The sequence below is a fragment of the Callionymus lyra genome, chromosome 3 (assembly GCF_982586985.1).
Source record: "Callionymus lyra chromosome 3, fCalLyr1.hap1.1, whole genome shotgun sequence".
Classification (NCBI taxonomy): domain Eukaryota; kingdom Metazoa; phylum Chordata; class Actinopteri; order Syngnathiformes; family Callionymidae; genus Callionymus; species Callionymus lyra.
In genome coordinates, this window is record NC_141820.1 from 25,078,164 (window position 1) to 25,093,670 (window position 15,507).

At 37.1% G+C, this 15,507-nt stretch overlaps 1 protein-coding gene across 1 annotated transcript in view; it reads left to right on the forward strand.

Moving 5' to 3' along the window:
- Positions 1-1,228: 1,228 nt before the first annotated feature.
- exoc4 (exocyst complex component 4) overlaps positions 1,229-15,507 on the forward strand; it is a 100,958-nt gene continuing 86,679 nt past the window's right edge. Inside the window, exons 1-7 of the mRNA XM_087787270.1 lie at positions 1,229-1,337; positions 1,899-2,088; positions 3,325-3,519; positions 8,782-8,972; positions 9,916-10,025; positions 13,200-13,291; positions 13,381-13,535. Of these exons, the coding sequence (XP_087643396.1) occupies positions 1,258-1,337; positions 1,899-2,088; positions 3,325-3,519; positions 8,782-8,972; positions 9,916-10,025; positions 13,200-13,291; positions 13,381-13,535 (1,013 nt within the window). The 5' untranslated portion in view covers positions 1,229-1,257. The remainder of the gene's footprint in view (positions 1,338-1,898; positions 2,089-3,324; positions 3,520-8,781; positions 8,973-9,915; positions 10,026-13,199; positions 13,292-13,380; positions 13,536-15,507) is intronic.

Below are 15,507 nucleotides of genomic sequence, written 5' to 3' on the forward strand. Positions count from 1 at the left end.
TGGAGGAAAATCTATTAGATTGGGTGGAGTGATGGGAGATAGACAGTGAGGAAAAGGTGAAACATTCAAAAAATAAACTTGGACCTTAGAAGCGATGCACTTTTCTTTTCTGTTGAAAAGACAACAGCTGCCAGAATGATACCATTATTGCTGATCTTTTTTCAATGTATTCGCCCGGACACCAAGATCACCCACAATGTTATCTCGTCATTGCACCAGCACATCAATCAGGGCCAAGGCTACTGGGAATCGACCTCTTTTCTACACAATCAATTCCATCACCTTTTTCCATTGCAGCAGCAGAGATTGGTGGAGATACAACACAGCAGAGCCCTTCCGAATCTTAACACTGTGTGTTTTAAATGGTCAAAGCTATTAACTCTATGACCCTGATGCACAATAGAAGATACACAGACAGCTTAACAACCTCTTTTTACTATCCTTATAGTGTCAGATTTAGTTTTAGTAAACAAATAATTCAAAATATGTTAAAACAAAAGTAACATAATACCTCTTATCCCTGGGAAAAAAGAAGGAATTATCTTGCACATATAAACCCAATTTCTGACTAGTCAAAGTTTCTTATTCTTTATATCATCATGGTTTCCATGAATTTTATTCTCATGAATTTAAAGTTGTAAAATTCTTTACATTCATGAATCTGAATAAAAGTCTTCAATCATTTAAAGTCAATGAAAAGTGTTTAGAATTTAAACACATGATGAATAGATGTTATGATAGTCTTAAGAAATCTGGTAAAATGTATTTATTTATTTAAAAATGGTAACATTATTTAAAGATTGACGTACAAACTCAGTAGCAGAACTAACAAAACAACATATGCATGTTGACTTCGGTGTACTTTTTCACATTCTTCAAAATCAGTACAATCAGAGTCAAGGAAAGTTTTTTAGTAGACTAAATATGTAATTAATGGAGTATTTTTTCAGCTTGGGTATTTGGGTCTTAAAATAAATGTTTTAAAAGTTTTGAATAAGTATTTAAAAGTCTTAAATATAACTGGCTTTAAGATATAAGAGCCCGGATAATCTAAATTATGAAATAATGTGGGAGTAAGCAGCAGTCAACAAAGAAAAATAGATAGAATCACTTCATAAAGTACGAAAAACATTCGCAAAGATTGAACGATTATTACAGTATGAAATCTTGTGTGAATGTCAAGCGGTCACCGTTTGAACTACATCTCCCACAATCCCCTTCGGCTGGTCTTCCTGTTTGGGTGCTGCAGCTGGAAAAATGGCAGCTGACACAGGAAGATACAGAAGTGCGGTGAGCAAGAATAAAGACCCCTCTGGTCTCCTCATCTCTGTCATAAGGTGAGTCTTACGGTGTGTTATTATTGTAGGGAGAGATTTTGTTTCGTTGACTCGCAGATTTTATTTGTCGATGACATGTTGACAGCTTCATGCTAAAGCTAACTTAGCATATCCTTTCCGGTTTGCTCTTTAAAGATGATCTACGATCGATTTAGATTTTTTTGGTGATTGTCCAGCTATTCCAGTACTTGTAATTGTTCATTTATTTTCAAGATGTTTTGTTTTTGGCAAATGTTTTGTCTGCAATACCATTACAGCGAGAACATTTGTACATCTCAAGGCATAAAGCAATTGAATCGTTTTAAAAATGTACATATTAATAATGGAATGTTATCTTTGTTGTGCTGTCGATGATTTTCACAAATTATCCTTTGATTTATAATAAAATGTTTTGCCTTTTCACCTGCTTGGACTTGCAGCGCGTTGATCACAATATTCATTTCCAATTACATATATATTAGTACGTGAATTTTATTTATTTACGCCAAGCATTTCATTGGAAAAACAATCCAATAGTTCCCAGCATGCATTTGCCTGACCGTATCTGTGTTTTGCATGCAGGACTCTCTCCAGCAGTGATGATGTACAGGACAGAGAGACCGAGAAAGGCCGTCTGGAAGAAGCGTTTGAGAAATGTGACCATGACTTGGATGAGTTGATAGTTCAGCATTATGCAGAACTCACCACCGCGATCAAAACTTACCAGAGCATCACAGAACGCATCACCAGCTCCAGGAACAAGATCAAACAGGTAGATGAAGCAAACGATCCACATTAAAACTCATTTTCTCTTGAAAGTCCTGATTTAGGGCTAAAGTTGTTGGCAAACGTGTTTATTGTTTTTTTGCAGGAAAGAAAAAAATAGTGCTTCAGATTTTGAAGGAATTTATTCTTTAAAGGGAAACTGATGTAATAACCCAACTCTCCTGACTCACTCACATGTTTCAAATATTGAAGTCTTCCTCTCCAAGATGCAGTAATGTTTTGAAGTTATAACTTTATAACTGTATAAAATCTCAGTGAACGAGAGGTTAACGCCCTGCTTCTTTCATTATACACGTGGAGGTGGAGACTTCTTGGATTCATGACGCTGCGTGACAAACATCTGTGTTTGACCAATCACAGCATAGTGGACGTGGTTATGGTATAACTATAGTTAATAATTAATCTTAACAATTAAGACACACTTAAATCAACACATAAGTTTCAAGGACATTTCTTTTACAAATACTTTTTTGTTGTGAATACAGTAGATATGTATTTAACAAAAAACTTTTAATTAGTTAACTACTCAATTTAAAACCATGTTGTTGGAACAAATGTTCACTTGAACGGCATCGTACAGAACAGCTCCAGAGAATGTTATAAATCATTTTTGAAATTCTACTTTAAATATCTTCTTCTTGATCAATAATCAACCCCTTTTTTTCATTTACTTTTGATTATGCAACATTTATTTCTGAAGAGCTTTAAAGCGAATTATTCTATTCTATCCTTATCCTATCTATGTTTTAATTTTATTATATAATCTTAAAAAACTTAAATCAAGGTGCCTCTTGTTATACTGTTAAGTCAAATGTGGGTTATGTAGAAGCAAGTTAATCTTCACTAATGTACCATTATGTATTTATCATTGGAGGAGCTTACCATCTGAAATTTGATCAAGGACTGATAGATTTCTTAAGACACATTTATTTTCACTGTTGATTGTCAAAAAGGAGAGGATGACTCATGTTGCACAGTGACTGGAAGCACAAGAACATGTTTTTGAGGTCACTTCGTTCATCCCTTTTAGCTGCAGCCTTTTTGCATGACATTAGTCTGAGCTATAAATAAGTGTATTATGAAAATAAAAAGAAGTGAACAAGCAGAAGGGTCAATGGCAACCTTGGCTCATTCATGAAAAAAGAGAAGTTTTTTTTTAAGTCTTTGTGAGATATCTCACTTGACAAGTGGATGTCTGATTCTGAATGTGCTTTCTGTGCAGGTCAAGGAAAACCTTCTGTCATGTAAAATGCTGCTTCACTGCAAAAGAGACGAGCTGAGAAAGTTGTGGATAGAAGGCATCGAACACAAGCATGTGCTCCAGCTGCTGGATGAAATAGAAAGCATCAAACAAGTTCCTCAGAAACTGGTGACGTATATGGCCAGCAAGCATTACCTCCATGCAACAGATATGCTGGTAAGTAGATGATTTATAATACTCAGGCTAACTAACTCTCCTGACTCACTCGCATGTTTCAAATGTTGAAGTCTTCCTCTCCAACATGCAGTAAGTTCTTCATCATGACCATGTTTTGAACTTATTACTTTATAAAGTTCTCTTCCGTCTGAAATCTCAGCGAACGAGAGGTTGCGAGAGCAGAGTCCATTATGACATAATAATGGCTTCACCCTTCCTCCAGCCAGCTGTAATCACACCCGCTTTGTTTTTACAATGAGTCCCTTGAAGGTGGAGCCTTTTTCGGGATTGATGATATGTGGTGATACACCCTGATGCTTGACCAATCACAGCATAGTGGGCGTGGTTATAGTAAACAAGATTTAGTGGGCAGGCTTAAGCATATTTCTAAAGTAAATATTTCAATAAAAAAAGTTTTTGTACAAACCGACACATACTGATGAGAACAATAGAGGTCCAAGATATATTTTAAAACACACTTACATCAACACATTAGTTGCCTTTTAACAATTGTGAAGAATGCACCTCGCATTTAGACAATTCAGAAATTGTATTTTGTGTACAATACAGTAGAAAATCACTACTATTTTATTTGTCTTCTTTTCATTCTATGTGTTATCCCTTTATTTATACAATAGATTCTCAAATTAGTAGAAGTTTTTAAGTAAAATATCATATTATTTAGTTATTTAGATATTAAATATCTGCAGCCTTTATACTTTTTTGTTGAAGTAAACAGTTAAACATGGCTACAGAAGCTATTTTTTCTGTTAAGATGTTTGATTGTTTTACTTCTTAAAATGTCATGAAAACATAAAAAATGTGTTTTTATCATATTCCTTGTAGTCGTGAAACTGACCCTGCAAGACTTTCTCAGACCCTTCACTTGCACTGGGAATTGTGTTGAAATCATAATTTGAATGTTTGTCTTTGTGAGTAAATGAAAATTGTTACTCATTTTCATCAGCCATGTGAAGAGAGGTTTGTGAAGAAAAGAATGTGAGAAAACTAAACTGTTGGTATCTGTGTTGGTGGCCCTTCTTCCTGTATATAACACGGTTGGAATCCAGTGCAAGTTGTGTTTTGAGTCTGGTTTTATTTTCAGATTGTAAAGGAATTTATTTTTTAAAGGGAAACTAATGTAATAACCCAACTCTCCTGACTCACTCAGATGTCTCAAATATTGAAGTCTTCCTCTCCATGATGCAGTAATGTTCTGAAGTTATAACTTTATAAAGTTCTCCCCCCGTATAAAATCTCGGCGAACGAGAGGTTATGAGAGTGGAGTCCGTTATTACGTAAAAATAGGCTTTGCTCTTCCTGCAGCAGCGAAGAACGCCCAGCTTCTTTCATTATACATGTGGTGGTGGAGACTTCTTGGATTCATGACGCTGCGTGACAAACATCTGTGTTTGACCAATCACAGCTTAGTGGGCGTGGTTATGGTAAACAATAGTTCATAATTAATCTTAACAATTAAGACACACTTAAATCAACACATAAGTTGCACTTTACCAATTCTGTACAGATAGCAAAAGAGATAATAGCACTAGTTTTTTTTTTCTGAATACAGTAGATGTGTATTTAACAAAAAAAGGTATTTAGTCAACTACTCAATTTAAAACTATGTTGTTGGAGCAAATGTTCACTTGAACGTCATCGTTCAGAACAGCTCCAGAGAATGGTATAAATCATGTTTGAACTTCTACTTCAAATATCTTCTTCTTGATCAATAATCAACCCCTTTTTTTTCATTTACTTTTGATTATGCAACATTTATTTCTGAAGAGCTTTAAAGCGATTTATTCTAATCCATCCTTTATTTTCGTTTTATTATTTTTTGTGTTTTGAGTCTGGTTTTATTTTCAAAAGTTAAAGCAGATAATCAGAGGGTTTCACTCAAAGCTATATTTTACTATTCCTTCTCTGAGCTTGTGGGGTTTCTTAATCCCTGATTTTCATTCTGGTCACCATTGCATTTGTGGTTTGTGGTGTGATGGATGTGTTGCATCTTTTGACAAAACATACGAGACTTCTCTGCCATTTCAAGTTCATTTCCCAACCTTTGAAGAGTCGTTTCCACATCAGCAGGTTCAACACATCGCAGTAGTTGAACAGACGTGTCTCCTGAAACGGCGAGAGTGCAAATGTTGACTGGACAATAGTACAGAGGGGTGTTGTGGATCCCTGCTGTGACAAAAAATGCTGAATAAAACGGTATCTATTTGGTTGTCCGGTGCCTCTCATCCTCTCAAAAAGGAAAATCCATTTATGGAATTTTCCAGTCCAGTGGCTGCTACTATTTACCTTCAAACATGCCATCAAGTGCATTGTGGGAGTTGCAGGTGTGGAGCTGTGTTTGCACTCCTGTTCTTTTGATGTGCAATTTTTTTTTTTCTCCCCATTTGCTCAGCAGGAGACGAGAGGAGAGGAACGCCACAGAGGACTAAACGACCTGGTTCTCTGATCTCTGTGTTCCTTTCCTCACTGATCTCCGGCGCTCTCTGTCACTCCTACACATATTCCTCCAGACGCTGCTAATAATTAGTTTGCTGGAATTGGGTTATCTGAAGAGGATGATAGTGTGCCCAAAGGACCGTTAAGAATCCTTTTCACGGCGGTGGAAAGAAAAGGGATGAATAGAACCTGCGCTCAGTCACTCACTTCAGACAGTGGATGATTCAAAGTCAGGTGGACGCGCGGATGCTTTTTGCTAAACTTCAAACGCACTTAAGTAGATCAGGACAGAGTCGTTTTTGTGATAATGTCAAGATGCACTTGAAAGGACGTTTTTGCATGTGTTGAACTGCTTGTTGCGCCGCTTTTGATCGCAGGATTCTCTGCACTGTTTTCGGATAATAAAAAAAAAAGCAAGAATCATCTACTTTAGATAAACGAATGAGGTCACGAGCCAATGTTGGTTTCTTTACTGTCTATTTTTCATTGAAGCGACTCTTTTCTGCTAGCCTCTCTCTCTCTCTCTCTTAATATATATATATATATATATATATATATATATACTTTTTTTTTAAAAGTGTGTAAAGTTTTGGTTAGGGATAGGATAAATAAGGATGCACATGACATAAATCACACCAGGGAAAATTTTGCTTGCGGGGACACATGGACTGTATTTTTGTGGCCCTCATGAGGTCAAAAATTTTATATAAACTACATTTGCACATGTATTTAATTCTATTCTTCATCACTGGTCTCTTAATACGACTTTAGGGTTTTTGCTTGACGACTTTTGTCATATGTGCAAGTATTTATTGCCCCTCAAAAAGATTTTAATAATTTGGAAAGTAGTGCTTTTCCATCAAATTTACGTTAAAGAAACACAATGAAGCCATATTTTTTATATATTTAGCTTGGTTTTATTGCTTGGTTTTCTTTTTCAATCCTATTTCTCACGACAGCCACTGTATAAAATGTGGCCCCTGTGAGGAAATGTAATTGCTCACCACTGAGTTGGATGAAACGAGACTAAATGATGAAGGAAAATGCACATGTCATCCGTAGGAAGAGTAAAGCAAGCGATTGATAAAAGGATCGGTGAACATAAAATGACAGATTGGTTGAGAGAAAGGAGGAGAGAAAAATGGGTTGCAGAATAGAAGCTGCAGCTGAGAAAAGAAAGGGGTACAGAGTAGACGGATTGCAATAATGATTGAGAGACGGGGGAAAAGAGGAAGTGTGAAAAAGGAGAGATGTAACCTCTCCTCTCCTCCTTCTTCCTCACCCTTTACTCCCAATCAAATCACTTTATATCCCTCGTTACACTGACAGTCGTGGCCCCTAATGATGTTAAGCCGCCTCTGTGTGTCATCCCAGCCCAGTGGTAATGAGACCCCCATCTCTACAGACACATGAGCGCTAAATGATTTACAGTCATATCATCATATACACACACACATACAGCACAGGAAGCCTCACAGGGATGCCCGGTTAAACACAAGTGGCCTTATCATGCACCACATTAGCTCATCGTGGCACTAATGTGCCTCTCATTTGCATCAACACACACTTGACCTCTGTCCTCACTGCCCAGGGTCCCCAATTCTCTGTCCCAACCATTAGCTGCCGGTCTCCCCTTGGCCATGCAAATAAGCGTGCCAGCGACATCATCTGTTCTTCACACACACATGAACACTCACACAGACACAATTATTCTCATTAATTATAATGTCCTGCAACAAATTCTCTCTGTAGAAAGGAATTTGAGGAAAAAAAAGGAATCGCCGTTTAGTCATTTATTGATAACGAGGAGCAAAGCCTTCATAAAATCATTATTTTAAATGAAACGATTTTAATTTTAACAGCCTACATGATTGACATCTTTTTTTGTGACCGTAACTTTCATACGGAGACTTTTTTTTCTTTATAGACTTGTAACAGAGATGACATAAGATGATTTGAGGAACAAATGAATGTTTTCCTTTCATTAAACATGTATTAATTCAATATGAGGAATAATAGGTTTGTTATTTAATTGAGAATTAAGACAAATGTAGATCCCAATATTCATAATATACAGGGATACAAAGAGGTTTGAGTTGGCCTTAAGTTAATAAGACAGTTGATAGTGATACAAATGTTGGAAAAAATAGAATTATTTGTAACAGTTAAAGGTTAGTAAGAGCAAAAAGAGCAAATGAATCGCATCATATGGGAACATCATCTGCTTGAGACATAAAAAGGTATTTGTAAAAGCTAGAAATTGCCGCACAGGATTTGCATAACTCGTTCTTTAATGCAATTATAACTATTTATTTAATTAATTTACAGCAAAGTTGGGATAATGTCGACCTCGTCTTTTCAGCATTGAAATGTATGAAGACGAAATGAGATGATTTATTAATGAGATAATTTTAAATAATATATAAGATACATTTTGTTTTTCAATGATCTTGATAAAACCCGTAGAATTATATTTAAAATGACATTGAAACTCACATTGTCTTATGAACAACACTTAAAATAATTGTTTTGGAAACTTATAAAATAAAAACATTTTGACTCATTTTTCCAATTTCAAAGCTCATGAAATGAACTCGACACAAAAGGCACCGGTTTTGTAGAATTTTCTTTTTATTGAATGGTCGGCTGTCAGATGATCATAAAAGAAGTGATCAAGCAGACAAGTGAGTGACAAGTGGTTTCAAGGTTGTCTTCAAAGTACTGCTGTTTGCTGTAGAACTCGACAGTGAGTACTTACAATCCCTCAATCGGTAATTACACTTTATTGTACGTTATTGTCCGTAGGTGTCAGCGGTCCAGTCTTTGGAGGGCCCCTTGTACCAGGTGGAGGGACTCGGGGATCTGCGTTTGGAGCTGAAAACCAAGAAACTCAACATCCATCTGGTCCTCATCGACGAGCTTCATCGCCACCTTTACATCAAGTCCACCAGTCGCCTGGGACTCAAGAAGGACAAGAATGCCTCGCGCTTCCCTGGGTGAGGACAGTGGAGACACTCGTTGATTCTGTAACTAACATGTAATGTCAGGAAGGTAAACAAACAATGGAATGAATGGCTACTAACCTACAACACGGTGTAGGCCTCATGAATGAATGAAGAAAACTCACAAATTTAACAAGTTTCTATTCACAAAGATGTCTCTAGAATGACTAAGCTCTAATTTGTTCGTACCCAGTAGGATTCCAAATTAAAATTCAAAGCTTTCCAGTGAAATTGCTCTGCCTTAGTGTAAGCCTTTATTTTCTTTTGATGGACAATCATCACCAGCTATTATTATTTGGTAGATCAGGAGATTATTTGTGAGAATCCTCAGTAACCCAAACACTATCCTATTGGTTGCGCAATATTTCCTTCTAACCCTGGGAGGCTGGTCATGCTTCTCTGTTGTGTTAGGAAATATATGAGGCTTGTTTCTAAGTCTTAAGTGTGTGTGTTTGTTTGTGTGTGAGGTGCAGTAATTATTAAGGCAGTGGGTTGGTGAGGTACAGTGATTTATTACTGGGGGTCAGCGGCTGACAAGTCGGCCCCCCCTCATACTGGTTTGCCTCTCACAACAAGCCTTCCTCCATACACCCCACTCACTTAGCAGGCATGCTGTGTTTATTGTTCCCAACCTAAAGCCTCTGGAAAGATTCCACCTCCGGCTTAAAGCTTGATAAATGGCTCATTGGAAAGCAGCAGCAACTCTGTACGGAGATGAACCACTTTTTTTGTTTAAAAAACGGATTGATTTTGTTCGAGAAGGGCCAGTTAGATTTTCTTTTCTTTTTAGTGAGGAAGGATGCAACTGCCATGAAATGTTTGATGGCAGGTTTTTCATTTCTGTCTGTGTGACTCAATATGATGGGGTTCTTTTTTTTGTTTTTTACGAGACATATAGTGGAATATTTCATATGCTTGGTTTGTTCTTCCATCACAGCTCCTCGATCAAAGACACGTCTCCAGCTCCTGTGTTGGATGTCGGCAGCCTGTCCACCCCACGCAAGCTTTTAGATTCATCACAGTTCGGCATACGTGGATCCGGCGCCGGTATGCTTTTCAGCTTGTATAACACAGTGGTGGAAAAAAGGAGATAAATCTAAGCGAATCTTGATGGTGAAGAAGGATGGTTTATTATCGGGATTGTCAAAATCAGATTTATATTTTCCTTGTTTTTGAAACAGAAGGCGTCTCTAGTGATGCATCATGATGCCAAAACAAAACCTCCTGGATAGATGTGCGGTTCATAATTACCAGAAATACATTGATTATTTTAATAGTTTTAGAAGAAATAATAGAATAGTCTTGCCTTAATCATATCAACCATCAAAGTAAGAGTTTGGGGAAAAAAAAGAAGATTAGATTAGATTAGATTAGATGGACTTTAATTAATCCCTCTGGAGATCTCCTTCGGGAAATTAGATTTCCAGTACAGAGCAGATGATAGAAGGTACCGAAGTTTCATGAAAGCAAGAACAAAAACAAAGTGCAATTTTTTTTGTTTTATATATATATATATATATATATATATATATATAAAAATATGCTACACATGCTTTTCTTAAATACACAAGAAAAAAAGTGCAATTTATTGTTTTTTATGCTATTTCTTTTATATTATTATTATTTTTTTAATCATTTTCTTGTTTTATATATAGCAAATATCAGATAACAATACATTAGGAATTTATCCACTATACGCGGATGTTTGAAAACCTAAAGACAATGCCTCTAAGATTTATATTCATAATATACAAATTACCTTTTTTTTTTAAATGCTGTTGACCCCAAGAGATCAGCAAGTGTGTTCAAAAAAATCAATATATTATTTTTTTGCTTTCAAATCATATTATATGTATGAGTTTTTTTTATGGTTTATAGTTATAAGCAGTCATTACATCCTCCGCAGCTCAATAAACATTGAAATCCCGTGGTGATGACTGAGGACGAGAGGATACAGTCGAGTCCAGCAGCTGTAAAAGCTGATGTTTGGAAATATTTTGTTTTCAAAACAAATTAAAGCAGTTATGACTTCATCATTCAGTCTTCATTCAGTCAAAATTATTTAACACCAGAGGAAAGTACTCAGGCAATACTAATTTATCGTTGCTTCTACAGTAAAAAAGTAGAAATATCGTATAGTTTCCCGTGTGTTGTGATGCATATCATATCGCCAGATTCTTGTATACAACCCTACTACAAATCACTGCGGAAATGCTTAATAAGCTCAAGTGTATTAACATTTTGCTTCAAAAAGCAACACTGAAAAAGACTAAAAGGGGGGTAACAAAGAAAAAACACCTGTTTGGTCCTCAAGCAAATAATGTATTCACACATGTATCACAAATTCAAATGATGATATTTCAGATGAAACCTATGTATTCATGTTTAAATGTTTTAGGTATGTACCATGCTGAGCATAGGGATACAAATGGGATTAAGCCCTTAATTATTTTTACAATTGTTTTAAATATAATTTCAACAATAATATTTGACTGACTACCATTAAGTAGAGCCCTACTTCATGTCAGGAGACGTCTGATTCCATCTCAGAATGCGGCTGCCTGGGACCAAATTTGGCTCTAGCATTGTTCTGATGGAGATGTTTGTGGTGATGAAGCCATTAGCAGGACTCCGGCCTCCACCATTTGCATATCATTATGTCTGTGCTCTGACATTCTCTTGCTGTATGCAGTAGCTGAACACCAACTCTAACGAATGACATTCACTTCACACAAATGTCTATAAATGTAATGTGCATTTCATGCGCTAACTTTATAATCACCTTGCACCCCTGCGCATCTCCACCATTAGTCACCCTGCAACGCTACCATCACAGCAGGGGAGCTGCATTCATTACTCCAACTGGAAAAAATGCTGTTTGAACACAGGCGGCTAATGTGCCGAGAAAACTTCTGAATCCTCCGGTGGTTGTAGGGGCGTACAGTCAGCACTAGACTCCTTTCAGGCGGAGACTACCGGAGCTCAAACAAGAAGATAATGAAAAAAGTTAATCCCGCAGTAACTCCACGTCCCACTGGTGTTTCTCACTTTCCTGCTTTTTCCACCACCCACACCTTTTTAGTTTGTCTTTCATTTTCTTTTCATCCACACTTGCTGACGTTTACGTATAAAGTATCACAGGTGTGATCGCTGACGTGTTAGTGTTGTTTGGTGATCAACTTTAGTTGTGCACTTACTGTAGCCAACGCACCTCGATCATCTCTGGTCAAAGTCGCTTGTTTTTGGAAATATTTGGCAAATCTCTGAAAACAATTATGTTTGAGGTATCCCTTGTGTTGTCTATGGGTCAAGGTGAACGACCTCCCTGGCTTCCGTAAATAGAAATGCAGAAGTGGAGGTTGTTCACCTTGACCCAGAGATAACACAAGGGATACTACAAACCCATTTGTTTCCGAGCCTCCGGGTCACTTCGACCAAAAGATAACACAAGGGTTACTAAGAACATTTTGAGATCATGTAGCTATAATGACAACAAGACTCATTATAAATGCCGTACATTTGTAGTTAGTGATTTGTTTAGTTTCTTATCATCACATTACCAATCGAAAAATGTAGATGGTCTCGGATTTATAAGCCTCTGGTCATAAGCGCCGCAGATCCCACATTATGTAGATTACATTCTTCATAATCGACCACCAGAAGGCGATGTCAAAAAAACGTGATCAGAAGGGCCTCAGAAGCAAACTCCCAGGTTCCATCTTGTTTGCCATTTTCTCTAATGGCGTTCGCACACCTCATTTGCATCAAGTAATTGTGATAATTATCGCAGCTCCTGCAGTCGGAAAACAAAAAAAAACGTGAAAGCATCCAAAGTCCATTAATTCGCCATAAAGATTCTGGTTATTGTGCGTTTGTTGGCGACATTGGCGGATAGAATTTAGAGCGTAGCTGACTGGAGCCACTCCATTTAGTTGATAATGATCATAAGACAAATCTCGAGAGGCAGATAAGAGGGAAAGTGCAGGTGTGCACAGAAAAATACATTAGAACAGTTTTGTTTGGATGAGCTGAAACTTTGTTCTTTTTTATCTTTTTTTATTTTTTATTGAATATTTCTGGAGCTGCGCATCATGATCATTTTACTTAAATAGCTTATGTCCCATTTACCATCAATACAAATCAGATAAAAAGTAGATAAATAGATAGATGGGTAGATAAATGCCTGCCAAAATTTAAAAAAAGTACTGTTTTTGTTTTCAGTGGGCGATGAGGTCCGGGATTTGAGCCAATCCGACCTGCCGGAGGTGGATCCTGAGGAGAACAGTGCAGAGTTCATGGGAATTCTTATCAAGGTTTCTGCACAACACACACACTCTTTTGACTCCGTATTTATTACATCTGGTGCTAAACTTGGTTTATTTCCTGTCTTGTTTTCCATTAGGCTCTTGCTAAATTGAAGAAAATCCCAGAAACAATAAACGCTATAATGGACCGACTGGAACCCGAGCTGAAGCAGATTGTTAAACGGTCCACAACTCAGATAGCGGACCATGCTTACCAGAGGGGAGAGAGTCTGGCTCAGGAGAGTCAGCCCAGGTACAGCTCACACACCGGGAAGATAAGAGAGGCCCCCATGTTCACATTTCATTCCATACAGAGTAGAAAACAATTTACCGAGGAGGCACATTTTGTTTCTCTTCACTGTCCTGGAGAAAAAAAGTGCAGTGATGATAGAAAAGAATGAAGATGGAGAACAGATAAGGTGGACTGACATGGTTTATGAGACTATAAACTTGGAAGATAAAAAAACAGGAACATTTAAAAGACATGAGTACATTTTAAACGAAAACAAAAAATGCCACAAGATAAGTTGCTTGTCAGCGAACTCTCGACAACATTGAAAAATGCATTTTTAATACATATTTCAAATAACGGTGATCCACATTTTTCCAGTGCAAGGTTGTACCTGGATGGATATTGTTAAATAATATATTTCAAAGACAGTTGAAGTAGTCAGTCAACTCCTTGCTTGTTTTTTCTTGTGACCAAGACCATAAAATATATAAATTGTCTATTTCAATTCCTAAAGTTGTAATCTGCTTTGTATGATAATGTGAATTTACAACAATCATATCATCCATCTTTAAAGAATCAATACGTACAACTGAAAATATGTTTTCTGGCTCCCTCTAGGATCAGTAGAGTGTAACTGCAATGTCTTGGAACTTGGCAGTTGTATACATAAAGGGTCTTGTTAGTTTCTCGTTTGATCTTTTATCGTTTTATATTTCTTACAAAAACACTCTCTGTAAAGCAGTTTTGTGTCCATGTGAACACTCACACCCCAAGTCCAAGTAAAGTTTTGGAGTGAAGAGCATCGTTAAAATAACATTTAGAGAGTTCAAAACCAACCATTATAGAAAAAAGTGAAGAATAAATGCATAATATCATTATTGCATTGTAAATTGTTATAATCCTCACTAAAATGTACATTTATTATGTTCAATATTCTTACCAGAAAATGCAAATAAATGATTAAACCCATGTTTTCTCTGCAACCAGGTTTCTGCGTGGAAAATAAGTTGATTTATCTTTTTAGTCCCGTGAGAGATAAGTCAAATATTGCCTTATAGCATTGTTGAATTATTTATTCCCATCTTGCTAATCTGATCGGGACCAGTAGTGTAGAACACACACACACATATATGGGATCTATATGTGGCTTTATGCAAAAGACTGAGGTAAGCACATGCAGCAGCACAAGTGGTCATCGGCTTTACAGACAGTCTTTTTTTGTACTCCACACGAGCAGGAATGATGCTGGATTTCAACACTATAATTGATTGATGCCTAAAAATCCAGTTTAATTAACCAGGTGTTTTTAATATCTGACCAAACTTCCTGATTGAGTTTGTAAGTAGTTGCAGAATCATATTTGCACAGCAGCCCTGCAGGGTCCAGACATCCAGTCAGGTGTGAAACGCCGTAATAATAAAGCATAGTCAAACAAACAGAAACAATCCCGCACCTACAGTAGAGCCCTGCTCAATTTTCACAGCAGTCACGTCGGCTCCTGCAAACACACAGCGAGCAAACTGGAGAAGCGCAGGTCTCAGTCCACTGGTCCTGAACTATTTAAGAGCAACGTCTACTCTGTCAGGGAGGTTTTCTCTGGCCTGCTCTGCCTCGATAAGTCTTCTCTGGCCAGCGTGTAGCTCAATCTATTTTTCCCCGAGCCTTGATTGTTTTAAGCCTGTTTGTGTTCCACTGAAGTGTTTCACTGAAGGGAAACAGTAATTGAGCAAACAAAGCTCATGTGTCCCTGTGTTTTCAATAGTATGTGCTTGGACGCCCAGTTATTGATATGAAACCCCGTGTTATTGTGAGAAATGTTCGTTATATTGCACATAAAACGGTAAAAAAAAAACAGTGGATTCCGATCACAGATGCCTTTTGTAGTCATTTCTTATGTTGCAACGCTCCTGTCAGCAAGCAAGGAAAGGAAAAGGCAATAGCGTACCCTTCGAGTGGATATTTGATTTTAACTGCTTGACTTCACACTTCACCC